We start from the raw sequence: 13636 nt of genomic DNA, 5'->3' as shown, positions 1-13636 counted from the left end.
CGATACAGATAGTGTGAAAATTTGCAGTCAAATAAATGTGAAGTATCATGAAGGACGAGCAAACAGGTGAAAAGATAGGTGGAGAAAGGCGAAAGAATTAAAAAAGGAGGAAGAACTAAGAGTACACATGATAAGAGAAAAGGAAGGAAAAGGAATACCAAGATAAATCCTAGAGAAGGAAGGCGAACCGTTGCATGAAATAAAAGAACTATCACCATTAGGCGAACCAAAGGCGAACTTCGTCGCGGCAGAGCCAACTAAAGACATAAACATAGGAACAGATGCAGAACCAAAGATGCTGAAGAATGGAACTAAGATGGATAAGGAAGAAGAAGAAAAGTTAATAAACATGTTGCGAGAATGTAAAGATGTCTTTGCGTGGAGCATGGATGAGATGCCAGGTATAGATCCTTCAATTGCATGTCACAGGTTAGATATCAACAAAACTGCAAAGCCATTCAAGTAAAGGATAAGGAAGATAACAACCACATACCATCCGCAGATAGAAATGGAGCTACAAAAGATGCTAGATGCGGGAATAATAAGACCAGCAAAATACCTAGTATGGATAGCAAATATGGCGGTGGTACCAAAGAAGAACAAAAGGATACGAATTTCCGTAGATTTCAGTGATCTAAACAAGGCATGTCCAAAGGACAGTTTCGACTTCCAGATAGGGGTGTAAAAAATATCCGAAAATACTCGGCATGCCTGTACCCGCCCGAGCCCGCCTGTACCCGAAGTAGCCCAAAGCCTTTTATGGCCCGTCATGGGCCACCCGGTCTGGCCTGGATTAATTTATTGGGTGGTCTCGGACTTTGCAATTAATTATGATGCCCGGACTGGTGCCCGGCCTGAAAGCCTTCTATGTGCCATTAATCATTTAATATCCTCTTAAAAAGACTTAAAAGTTACCATTTTATAATTGTCAATTTTGTGTCAAGAAAAATAAAATATATAGCTGTAATTACTTATAATTAGCCTTTTCAAAAAATTAATGGTAATAAATTTTCTTATTAGAAAGTTGTACTCTTATTAATTATTTATTATAGGCTAAAATTAAAAGTTTTTCATTGTAATTTAAATATAAAATAACACTACCATTTACGGTATGCAATGTTAGAAAGGAAAGGATATTGTATTAAATAAATAAATATATTTAATACCATTCATTTGAAAATTTAAACTTAAAAAAAAGGGAAAAATATTCAAAATAGTGGCCTGTCCGGCCGGATCTGACCTGCCTGTATAAAAAGCGGGCTTTGGCCGGTCTCTGAGTATAAAATTATCTACTTTTACCCGGCCTGCCCGGCCTGTCTTAGGTTTTGGGTCGGGCGGCCTGGCCTTCCTGAATTTACACCCCTACTTCCAAATATGCCTGAAACGGTAGAAAGGGCGTCAGGACACGAAAGATTATCATTAATGGACGGATATTCAGGCTATAACCAAATTGTGTTAGCAGAAGAAGATCAGGAACATGCGGATTTCTTCGCGCCAAGAGCTAGGGTTGTACTGTTATACAAAGATTCCATTTGGTTTGAAAAATGCAGGTGCAACGTATCAGAGAATGGTGGAGAAAGTTTTTGCAAAGTGGGTGCATACAACCTTGGAGGTCTATGTAGATGATATGCTAGTAAAGAGAAAGAAGGCGGTAGATCATGTTGATAATTTGAGGGAAATATTTGAACAGATGCGACACCTTAAAATGAAAATAAATCCAACCAAGAGCATCTTTGGAGCAGCATCAGGAAAGTTTTTAGGCTACATTGTATCAAAGAAAGGAATAGAGGTGGATCCAGAGAAAGTTCAGGCAGTTCGAGATATGCCATCACTTGCAACGATAAAAGAAGTACAAAATCTGAATAGACTACTGGCTTCCTTAAGGCGGTTCATTTCGCACTCCTCAGACAAATTCAAACACTTTTTCAGTGTCTTAAAGAAATGAACCAAGTTCGAATGGACGACAGAATATGAACAAGCACTATAAGCATCAAGAATTATTTAATGAATCTATCCATTTTGAAGAAAGCAGAACCAGGGGAAGAACTATTAATATATCTTGCATCAACACCGCATGCACTAAGTGTTTTATTTCTCCGCCTAGATGAGGGAGTCAAAAAACCGATATACTATATAAGCAAGACGTACAACTCAGTAGAACGAAATTACACAAAGATTGAAAAGCTCATTCTAGCCTTAGTCTATGCTATAAAAAAAACTCCGTACATATTTTCAAGCTCATAAATTAGAGTGCTAAATAAGATCCCAATTGAATCAGTGATGAAGAACTCAAGAAGAGTAGGAAGAGTGGAACGATGGAATGCACAAGTAGAGCAATTTGAAGTTAAGTATGAAATATTATCTTCACCAAAATCACAGGTTATCGCAGACTTTCTGGAAGAATTCCCATTAGAAGAAGATGAAGGTGTAGAAGAAATGATGGACATAGATGAAGAACAAGGAAATCCAAAAGATCTATTAACAGAGCGTAATTCAAAAAGATGGGAAATCCTAGTAGATGGATCATCAAACGGACAAGGAAATGGGATTGGAATAGTGTTCATTTCCCCAAAAGGAGCAAGAATCGCGTGCTCGTTTAGATTGGAGTTTCAATCTAAAAATAACGAGACAGAAGATAAAGCAGTAGTGCATGCATTACGGCTGGCAATTGAAATGAAGTTAAAGGACGCTAGGATAACTAGTGATTTAAAACTGGTAATGGGTCAAATACAAGGTCTATATAGCACGAATAAACCATCTCTACAAAAGTATAAAAAGCTTATCACATAACTCTTAGCAAAAATATCAAACTTAGATTGGAGACATATCTGCAGAAAAGATAATCGATTCGCGGACGCGTTGGCATTTATCTCCTCAATGTTAGTGGATCTTACAGCACGATATATAAAAGTAGATACGCTGTCTTTTACGTCAGTCAACAAAGGTGAAGAAGACGTGGACATAATGCTGGTGGAAAATCAAGAAGAAGGACAAATCGAAAAATGAGAGGATTGGAGAACACAATTTCATGATTATTTGGAAAAAGGAGAAGTACCAATAAATATATTAGAAGCGCACAAGCTTAAAAGAAGGGGGACAAATTACGAACTAAGATATGGGATCGTATACAAATAATCTTTCCTTGGACCATCGCTTAGATGTTTAGTAGGAGAGGAAGGAATGGAGATATTGAAGACCCTTCGTTATGGATATGCGGGGAATCATAGAGGAGGAAGATCATTGGATTACAGAACTAAGTTGCAAGGGTTTTATTGTCCATATATGAATGAAGACGCAAAAGAAGTATATAGGCGTTATGAAGAATGCCAACGTCACGGGAAAAGAATACATGTTCCAGGGGAGAATTTAACCTCCTATACAAGTGTATGTACATTTGGAAAATGGGGATTGGACATTGTAGGACCATATATACCAGGAACAGTACAAATGATATACTTAATTGTCGCAACTGACTACTTCACAAAATGGGCGGAGGCGGAAGCAACCTAACACATTCGAGATCGTGACGTCTTCACCTTCATATTTGAAAATATAATTTGCAGATTTGGAATCCCGACACAAATAGTATCCGATAATGGGAAGAAGTTTGAAGGAGAAAACATGGAGATGCTATTTAACGCGTTTAAAATCCAAAGTGGGAAGTCAACGCCTTTTTACCCACAAAGTAACGGACAGGCGGAGGCAACAAATAAAACACTCGCAGATATATTGAAGAAGAAGTTGGAAGGACATAATAAAAGATGGTGTGAACATGTTCCTAATGCTATATGGGCATATAGAACAACAAGAAGAGAAGCTACGGGAATGTCACCATTCTGTTTAACATATGGTATAGAGGCGGTGTTACCAACTGAAGTTATCGTCCCAACAACAAAGAAGGAGGCATGGGAAAAGAATTTGAATACAGATTTGATCTTGGCAAAGCTAGATGACTTAGAATAAAACAAAGAGATCGCCCTACAACATATGGAGAACTACTACAAAAGGTTGGCTTATGTATATAATAAGCGCGTTAAGGAAAGAGAGTTCCATCCAGGAGAGAAAGTATTGCGGGAAATACCGCCATATCAGAAAGGTGGAGAAGGAAAATTGGAGAAAACATGGGATAAACCTTATATTATTAAGAGAATTATTGGAACTGGCGCATATGAATTAATGGATAGTGAAGGAAAGGATGCAGGACGGAGGCTTGGTCATCCATGGAATCGAGTATACCTAAAGAAATATTATCCTTAGGCAAGGAGGCAACTATAATATAACAGGATAAAGTGCTTTATATGCGAATCTCATGAAGAATAAAGGCGTCAACAATGCATCAAAATTAACATGAATGAAAATTGAAGAAATTTTTATTTCATCAAATATCAAAGATAATTCACAAGTAGAAGAAAGAGGCAAAAATAAGACCTTATGATAAGACCTCAATAGGAGGCAATAAAAATTAAAACCTCTAATTAAAGAGCCTAGGCATCCAGTTGTGGCATGCACCCTAGTTCGCGTAATTGCAAGAGGCAAGACAAATAAGACCTAACGCGCGTCATAATTGGGGAAAACCTAGTAATGCATGACTCAGGGGAAAGCAATACCAACCCTGAAACCTGAGACATGGAGATTTGGGGCGAAACAAAAGCATATCCAGCAGAGATTCTTGGGTTAACAGCCCAAGTTCTCTCCTAAGGAGTGTAGAAACTTGATCAGGGAGCCGAGGTACACGGTTGAGTCAAGAGTGCATGGGATGTCTGGAGCGTACCTAGCCATTCTTGACAAGTCATGACTATGATACACCCGATCCTAAAGACACCCCACTTAGGATGTGGTCTCATAACCATAAGCCATATCGACAGAGGGATAAGAGACCAAGAAAACAACTGATTGTTGTTATTACCGGATGGGGGGAGCCCACCCTAACCCGGTAGGGGTAAGCTTCATTAAAGGGGCAATCAGGGGGAAGATAAGGACGGCACCCTCCCTTAGGGAGTTGAATTGTGTCAAAGACGTCAATATCACAGGGCTAATATTCACGGGAATATTTAGACTTGTCGTATTGACGCGTCAATATATCCTGCAGAGGCAACAATACGAAAAAGATGATAAGGAAAATCAATGGGTTTTTACTCGAAAAGGTAAAGACCGCTTGCTATTTTGCCACCCAACCAAAAATAATACCCTGGATCAAAAATACGTCCTATTAACAGGGGGAGGCTGATTAAGACCTCTAATTATGGAGGCCCAATAATACCTCAACAAAAAACCTTCAGAATAATGACACTAACTTCACTGTTTTACAAGGAAAAGATACAAAGGCAGAGGCAGGTACGCAATTAAAATTTCAAAGGCGTAATTATCGACTAATAAGAAAAAAGCTCATAAATAACAAATTCTTCAAAGGTGTAATTATTCATAACTAACGATTTCTTCAAAGGCGAATAACAAAGACAAGTATGGGAGTAAAACAAATCAGGGAGGTGTTATTCGCCTTTCCAGAAAAATAAGACAGTGAAATAATAAAAATAGTAAACTTAAAATAGATATAGAAATATAGAAAATAGAAGTCTATTTTCCCAGTTTGCAGCCAGGAACATGTAAAACGAATTCAGGCCCCCAAGCTTGGGAGCGCCCAGTTTCACAGAAGCAGAAAAGAAAAGTTCAAGTCGGAAAGGTCATCCTGAGGCACGTCTTGATCTTGCGCGATAAAATTAGCATCACGAGTCGCATCTTGAGAAGGCTCTTCACCAGTTTCATTCTCTTTAGGATGATCTTCACAAAGTGGAAGCTCCTTATCGAAATCGCTTTCATCAAAATCATCACTCTCAGATTCAGGAGGTACTTCATCATCAGAAACCACCGGAGGATCCAAATCTAATAAAGGAATTGAGTAGGCGCGGGAAACTTGATCAACAGGAGTCTTGGATTTAACGAAAAGATCTTTTGCGGCGCTTTTCTTGGTGTTTCCTACGTCAACTTCTCTCAATCTTTCAAGATACGAACACCTCTTTCTCGCCTTTTCTTGTGTGGAAGAAAGTCTCACAGAAAGTTTACCGTGTTCTTTTCGCACCCTTGAAAGTTCAGATTTCAACTTCTGGATGATAAGTCGATGCGATTCATCAGATGCTACAAAAGATGAAAAGTTTCAAATTAAATAAAGAGCGGAAAAATAAAATATGAGTATGAGAATTTTAAGTAAAAGTAAAAGCTGAGTCAGTCAGTCAATTGTGAGTACCTTCCCTTTGAGGGGTAAACTGATTGGATAGGGAAAGACCACTATTTTTAATATTCTTCATACACTTATCAAAGTCATCACCAACTAATCCTTGAATACGTGATCGGATCTTCTTCTCATATCATGAAAGAGAATCTCTCTTCTTTACTAAATTGTCATAGGAGCCTTTAAGTTGCTTATGTTGCTCACGGAGTTGATTCATATTCATTGTTACATTTATTTTTCTCTGAATAATCTTCTAATTCTCTAAAGTTAACCTCTTCACTTCTTCATCATATTGACTCTTTAAAGTGCGAAGAGATTCTTCTTGGATAGCACAAGTCTTCTAAAGAGTAAGATAATGACGCTTAAACATCACCTACTCATTCACAAAGGATCGCAGAAAGGGTCGATTTTCATCTGACAGAGTTCGATTTCTTAAGGGTTAAGTGGAAAAATGCCCCAAAATGGACTCCATGGTTGTGAAAATGCCTCGGCCGTTAGTCAAAAGATTAAAATGCCCCAAAATGATATCGAAATGCCCCAATCCGTTAAAGTTGCCGTTAGACATGGTTAAGTGGTCAAATTCAAAAACATGTGGTCCGCGCGCGTGATAAGATGACATTTATACCCTTTTCCCAAATGGTGACTGTTTTAGCTTCTAGGGCATTTTACCATCGTGTACTAAACAGGTTACACATGGCACAAATTCAAAAATGGACGGTCGCGGATGAGGATGTGAAAATGTGAAATGATAGTTATTTTTCACAAAATGACCAGCGTGTCCTATTAACTAGGATTGCGACACATATGCCATCAATTCAAACCAATGGCTACAGATTAAGTGGACATCAATTCAAACCATACATTCATAAAAAAAAAATTGTCAACTCATGAATTAAAAAATAAAAACCATGTTCTGAATCCATACTTATTAAATAAAACTATAGATTCATAAACAAAAGACAATTAAAATTCTTAAACATAAACTAGCTACTAGTATATCTGTCATTAAAACTTCATAGGTCTCGAAATGCTAAAAAAACATAATTGAAAAGGAGCCCAAAAACTGACATTACTGATATTTAGAGTTAGGCTTTCTAACCCTTTTTTATGATGGTTCAGTAATGTTGATTGTTTGGCTAGAAATCTTAACAGGACCATTATAAGTCTGGTTAATGGATGTGGCACCTTCCTTTTAGCACCAACATCAGCTGCAGTAGAGGAGGATTGTGCAGTTGTCTTGCCCTTTTTCTGGGAACCAGCTGAAGAAGAAGATGGTGGAGTAGCAGCTGCTTTGCCCTTTGACAATGGTGGTATATCAGCAGATTTCTTTGATGCAGTAGTTGGTGCAGACAAGGCCTTCCTCATCTTTTTTGTTGACGCAAAAATAATCCCTATATTCACTACCCATTCTGAAACATTAAACAAAAATAAAAGTTCACATTAGTCACTATATGATTTTACATTACTAGTGTAAATGCAAGTCAGGACAACTTCAAATTACATTTCACAGAATATTTGAGCTCCATATTGGACCCGTTAACTAGTTTTCCACATGAGGACTTGACAAGCTAAAATGAGGAATGGACAAGCTAATTAGGCTTGTTGTATATCCACTCTCATCGCGACAGTCAATGCAAATCCAAAATGATAGTTTCTCTTTCGCGTACCATGACAAGGTTCTGCCCAAAAGTATTCGTTATTCTTATAAGATTTACTGACTAACTAACACAGAACTAAGGCACTATATTTCTCTTATTAAAACAGTTCAGAACCTTGAAATTACTAAACCGTAATTAAAGTGACAGTCATACAAGATTAAGCTGAGAAGTAAGAACCAAATAAATGTCTGGGATGGCAAAGAGCATCAGTAAATCTATTCGGACTATATTTCTCTTATTAAAACAGTTCAAAACCTTACAAAACCTTAATTAAAGCGAAATCCATACAAGATTAAGCTGAGAACTAAGAACCAAATAGATGTCTGGGAAGGCATTATGCATCAGTAAAGCTATCCATTTTCCATGAGACAAGTTTACTAGTATAAGCATCAAATTTCCATCAAGATTTGCTATAAGTAAACAACAAACTTATTAACACAGAAGCATAGATAATAGGCTACAAGAGTAAATCCAGCTCTTGATCCATTGAACTCAACCTAGCTTATTGGGTTCTTTGATTCAAGAATGCTTTTCAAATGATAGTGGAACTGGTTACTGAATAGCACAGGCTACTAAAATTTAGTGGAACTGGTTACTGCCTTGTTATAGATATCAAAGACCTTCCATAAATGCATGAAAACCCTGGCCTTTGAAAAGAACTTTTCACATTTTCAGTAGTATTTCTTGTAATTACTGCAAGACGCTAACATCACTAATCAAGTTTTCATACATGATAAATGAACTTTCTCAGTGCGATGCACATGAGTTTTGCGTTTCCTACCTTCTTCCCCAAAATTCATAGTGAGGTCCACACGGAAATTTAGTAAATACACTATATAAACCCGAAACAAACATCTAAATGCAAACTATCTGTTCCCTCAGCTGGTAGTCCAGCAGCCATAAGGGGCAATTGCCTAAACAAGGATTACTTGTGGGAACACATTAACAAGACAAAATGAACCACCTTGCATGAGAATTAATTCAATTAAAAAACACACCATAGAGAAATATCCCAATTCAGTATACATGTGAGATACATTCGATATAAATCATATAAACATTGAAAGATATTAAACCCTAAATCATACAATCATTTTTCATCTGCTAAAAATTCAAAAACCCAACATTTTAATCCCTAATTTCGTTTTATTCAAGCCCTAATTAGAGTTATTGAAACCCTAATTTCGTTTCCATGAAACCCAATTTTGTTTCCCTAAAACCCTAGTTACAACTGTGGTGAAACCCATTCTACAGCTAATGAAACCCTATTTTTATTTCTACTCTCTGAAACCCTAATCGCAGATACCAGCAGAGCAAGGTTGGGTTTCGAAAACCCCAAATCGTAAAACAAAATAGGGTTATATGTTACCTTTTCTTCGCTGCAACTTCACATTTCTACCCTGATCTTATCTTCTCCGTCTCATCTATCTTCTCTTCTCGATCTGCAACTTCACAGTTCTTCCCCGTCTCTCGATCTCTCTGTCTCTCTCTCGAGGACTCTCTCTCTCTGTGTATCGTTCTGTTTTTGATCTTTCTGTGGCTCATCGAGAAGATAAGAATTGTGGTACTCGAACGAACCACATGTGTGGTACAGGTGTCAGTCAAGTCCACGTGTCAACAGTCAACATTGCACGCCTATAATGGGTTCATTAGCACACGTGTGAATCACGTCGGGTGCTATTTCTGTCGAGGGCATTTTGGGGCATTCATGTAACAGTTGACCGGTCAAAAATATTAGAATGTCCCATTTTGACTACAATAGAAACTTTAACGGGTTGAGGCATTTCGATATCATTTTGGGGCATTTTAATCTTTCGACTAACGGCCGGGGCATTTTAATCTTTCGACTAACGGCCGGGGCATTTTCACAACCATGGGGTCCATTTTGGAGCATTTTACCGCTTAACCCATTTCTTAAATCAGCGGTATAAAGCAATCCTGAAAGATGGGAAATTTGGGAACCAAGAAAACCGTATTGATTGTATAGATACAGGTTTTCATTCTTTAGATTATCGATTTGGTCAAGTAAATACAAGTGGTTACTAGTTAATTGACTCAGTTGATCTTGTAATCACTCATTATCTTGGTTACTAGTTAATTGACTCAGTTGATCTTGTAATCACTCATTATCTGCACGGGCATCCTCAGCTGAATGTTGATAACTGAATCTTTCCATGACGGGCTTCTGGTTTATGTCTTTACATATGTGCAAGGAATTTAAAAATGAACATAAGCGCGGTAGAATTCAGAGATAGTGATTGGAAGAAGAACATACCTCTAAGTTATTGATTTTTAGAGCGAAAATTGTCGGATGTGATAGATTCACCTAAAAGATCCCCCTTTAGTTTGGTAACCTGTTGGGAAAGTTATCTGATGGTATTGATAGATTCCGAGAAACCTTCAATTTGAACCATGCGGAGACGGGATTCCTGAGAAAAAGATGAAATATGAGAACGCGGTAAAGAAGCATCAGCCAAGAGAAAAGATGAAAAAATACATACCAAACGTTCAAAGGCGAGATTAACGCTTGGATCTAGTTGAGAAAAAATCTCATTCCGAGTGGACTTATCTGGAGAAGATTCACAAAGCAACTTGGAAAGGGCGTCACAAACTCGAGATCGAGAAGGATCATCATTGGACGAGCAGGACGAATTGATAATTTCTAATAACAACTTGGCCCCATAATCAGCCCCTTCAAGAGCGCCTTCATCAGCAGAGGTATTCTCAAAAGAAGAAGATGTAATCTTGGTGAGAGGAGGTGTAGAAATAGTAATATCCATTGAAGGAGTAACAATTTCCTTCGAAGGCGCGGTAGCAATCTCGGAAACCAAGGCGGTAGAATCCTTCAAAGAAGCAGAAACACTTTCAATTACAGTTGCGGTAACATCCTTTGAAGGTATGGTAACATTTTCGTCAAGGGAACTCTTCTGCAGATCTTCGGGAGAGGAGGGAGCGACAAAATCAATAGTAATTGCAGCAGGCGTAGGCAAGGAGTGAGGCAGTGAAATGGGGCGAAATTTATAAGTAACCATTGGCAAATTAACAGTTGTATCAATCTTGGGAGCAGGGCAAGACTTTTTAACCTTCTTCTTTTCGCGAAAAACTTCACCTTCAGAATCCTTCACACCAACAAGACAAATAAGAAACAGAGGTAACAATATTTTTTTTTTCTCAAAAACGAAAAAATTGAATAAAAATTATTTCTTATTCTCTTGTCATGCGGAGGCTTTCTTTTGAGAGAATCATTATTTCCAGAATTAGGGTTTCCAACCTTGATAACAAATTTGTTAAAACAAAAAGTATGGGAATATGAAGAACAGTAGCAGAAGAAGATGTGAAGAACAGTAACAGAAGACTAACAGCGGCACAGTAACAGTCATAGAGACGATTGAAGATCAAAAGTGAAATAAGGAAAAACAAAACAACAATGATAAAGGAAGAATCAACTAACCTGCTAGGTGGATCCATGAATCAAGGATTGGTAGAAAAAATTCCTGAAAAGATGATGAAGGCTTTAGAGAAGATGAAGAAAATTGACAGAGAAGAGGAACAGTGAAAATAAAGAAAAATTTTCTCTCTCCACTACAGTTATAAATAAGCGAATTGATGAGAAGGAAACAACCGGTTAGAGAGGAGGTGTGTCGGTCAAAAAGGAGAAAGTCAACAGGTGTGGACGGTTATGTTGAAATAACGGAAAAATGGCGGTAAATCTAAGAGAATGCGAAAAGACAAAGTTTATGCAGAAGAATAAGGATTCTCTTACCTCTCTTTCCTTCAAAAAGAATGATAGGATAAGAGGTAAAATATGGGTGCAAAATACCGCACACCCAGTAGTAAGGCGAAGGAATGCATTTGATAGCAGGCGAAAATAACGCGCTCGTTACACTTCTGCTGACGAATGACATAACATCACCAAGTCACACCAAAAATGTGAAGATCAACGCGGCAGTTAAAATGTGAGCGCGATAATTATAACGAAAATAATGACTTTATTAGTTGTCCTCCACTGTGTAACTCCTATTAAAGGGACCAGAAGCCATTGTAAGAGGGAGAGATCTTTTTGAGAACTGAGATAAAAATTTTAGGAGAGAGAAAGCTATTTTGTTCCTCAAGTTAGGATTTTCATACATCTATACATCTATATTTTCATACTTCGTCAACTTCAAATGGCCCCAATTAGGTAAGAATCTATCATTTTTGGGGTTTATTTCGCTTTAATTCGTCGAATCGAGAAAAAAAATTTCTAGGGTTTTCGGTTATTTATCCAGATTCGGACGATATGCATGCTCATTTACTTCCGAATGTAGTCGTGTTCTTCATTTTTCAAGAACATCGACAGTATTCGGGAGAAAGATTTGATGATTATCTGCCGAATATTGGTGGCCATATCTTCCTGGATACAAACTGCTAATAATCGGTAGTTTAATGAATTTTTTGGCTACCGAATATATTTAAGTAGACACAAAGTATTCGGAAGAACACTCACTACCGAATGTATATATTGAAAAAATCTCAAAATTTATGATATAGAAAAAATCCCATTTTGGGGCCAGTATTTATTCGGAAGACAATATAATGTTTTATACCTCCGATTGTGTAGGATAAAATTTTAGAGTTTCTGAACTCCAGTTGATGAATATTCGGTTGTAAACGTGTTTAGTTATATTCCGATTGTTTTTCATTCGGAAAAAATATGTGTCTTCTTACTTCCGAATTTGTACATTCGGGTTATAGAGGTGCACTTTTTCTTCAGATTGTGTAGGATGAAAAATTTACAGCTTCTGAACTCCAATTGATGTATATTCGATTGCAAATATGTTTAGTTAGCTTCCGATTTTTTTGTATTCGGGAACAATATGTGTCTTCTTACGTCCGAATGTGTACATTCGGGTTATATTTCCATACTTTGTCTTCCGATTGTATAGTTTGTAAATATTGTTCCTTTCTTTGTTGTTTAGACAAAGTCGAGAAGGGAGGAAGAAAGTGACAGCTAGTGCTAGGAGGCAAAGGAGTGCCAAAGATAATTCAGGTGCTCAACAAAGCGAACAAGAACAAAGCAGTCAACAAGGAGTGCAACCAACTGTTGAACAACAAGGCAGTGAACAAGGGGTGCGACCAAGTGTTGAACAAGCCACTCAACAAAGTGCAGGACCAAGTGTTGAACCAGTTGATCCAGTGGCAAGAGTAGAAGAAGAAGGACAACCAAGTGGTACCCAAAAAGCCAAAAAAGGAAAAGATGTTGTAAGGAAGGATATTGCTAAGAAAGCATCACATCTTGTCCCTCAGCACTTGAAGAAGAAGGGTATTCCAGCAGGCACAATCCTTGGACTACCAGCGGATGGAGGAAAATTGCTATTTGGATACAAAGACTCATGGGCCAGAGAAATATATGAAACCGAGGTAATAAAATTACTATTTTTTATTAATGTATTGTCTATGTGTTATATCGTAATACTTGTATTAAGGATTTTTTATGTACTTTAATAGGATCATCAAGATGCGGTCCGTCTACTCAAACCTACCGCCGCACCAACAAAAATGCTTGCGTGGCCTTTATCCGGTGAATGTGAAAGGTTCAAGACAATTGTTGCCAACTCGGGGTTAGCTAATGCCGCCGAGAATTCATTGTTGGAACATGATCGTGTGGCCATATCGGCGTTCGTGGAGAGAATGTATCCTGAGACCGATACTTTCCATATGCCGTTTGGGGAGATGACGATCACCCCGGATGATGTTGTGCAGATTCTTAACC

General features: G+C 37.8%; 2 protein-coding genes and 1 long non-coding RNA gene across 4 annotated transcripts; 1 reads left to right on the top strand and 2 right to left on the bottom strand.

Annotated features, from left to right (window-relative positions):
* The first annotated feature begins 295 nt into the window (after positions 1 to 295).
* LOC113341348 lies at positions 296 to 3963 on the top strand. The gene is made up of 3 exons (XM_026586257.1): positions 296 to 401; positions 1551 to 1887; positions 3564 to 3963. Exons 1-3 carry the CDS (start codon positions 296 to 298, stop codon positions 3961 to 3963), a joined length of 843 nt encoding a protein of 280 aa, XP_026442042.1.
* A 1681-nt stretch (positions 3964 to 5644) lies between these two features.
* Positions 5645 to 6324, bottom strand: LOC113341347. Its single transcript, XM_026586256.1, has 2 exons — positions 6242 to 6324; positions 5645 to 6132 (listed from the first exon to the last, which is right to left on the bottom strand). The coding sequence occupies exons 1-2, from the start codon at positions 6300 to 6302 to the stop codon at positions 5645 to 5647; spliced, it is 549 nt and encodes a 182-aa protein (XP_026442041.1). The 5' UTR covers positions 6303 to 6324.
* Positions 6325 to 7118: 794 nt separating this feature from the next.
* LOC113341469 lies at positions 7119 to 11964 on the bottom strand. 2 transcript variants are annotated; one of them, XR_003355943.1, is made up of 4 exons: positions 11336 to 11964; positions 10386 to 11003; positions 9254 to 10313; positions 7119 to 7635 (listed from the first exon to the last, which is right to left on the bottom strand). It is a non-coding gene; the product is annotated as an uncharacterized LOC113341469 (long non-coding RNA). The 2 variants fall into 2 exon arrangements; XR_003355944.1 differs by having other exon boundaries at positions 9254 to 10282.
* Between the last annotated feature and the right edge of the window lie 1672 nt (positions 11965 to 13636).

The sequence above is a fragment of the Papaver somniferum genome, unplaced genomic scaffold (genome assembly GCF_003573695.1).
Source record: "Papaver somniferum cultivar HN1 unplaced genomic scaffold, ASM357369v1 unplaced-scaffold_29, whole genome shotgun sequence".
NCBI lineage: Eukaryota > Viridiplantae > Streptophyta > Magnoliopsida > Ranunculales > Papaveraceae > Papaver > Papaver somniferum.
This window is presented reverse-complemented; position numbering and strand designations above follow the sequence as displayed.

Excerpts from the sequence above, each read along its gene's own strand:
- LOC113341348 (XM_026586257.1), top strand. The coding sequence starts at position 296 with ATGCTGAAGAATGGAACTAAGATGGATAAGGAAGAAGAAGAAAAGTTA. Across the intron at positions 402-1,550 it reads GAGCATGGATGAGATGCCAG|GTGCAACGTATCAGAGAATG; the intron begins GTATAGATCCTT and ends TGAAAAATGCAG. Across the intron at positions 1,888-3,563 it reads CTACTGGCTTCCTTAAGGCG|ATTTGGAATCCCGACACAAA; the intron begins GTTCATTTCGCA and ends TATAATTTGCAG.
- LOC113341347 (XM_026586256.1), bottom strand. The coding sequence starts at position 6,302 with ATGAAGAATATTAAAAATAGTGGTCTTTCCCTATCCAATCAGTTTACC. Across the intron at positions 6,133-6,241 it reads GTTTACCCCTCAAAGGGAAG|CATCTGATGAATCGCATCGA; the intron begins GTACTCACAATT and ends CATCTTTTGTAG.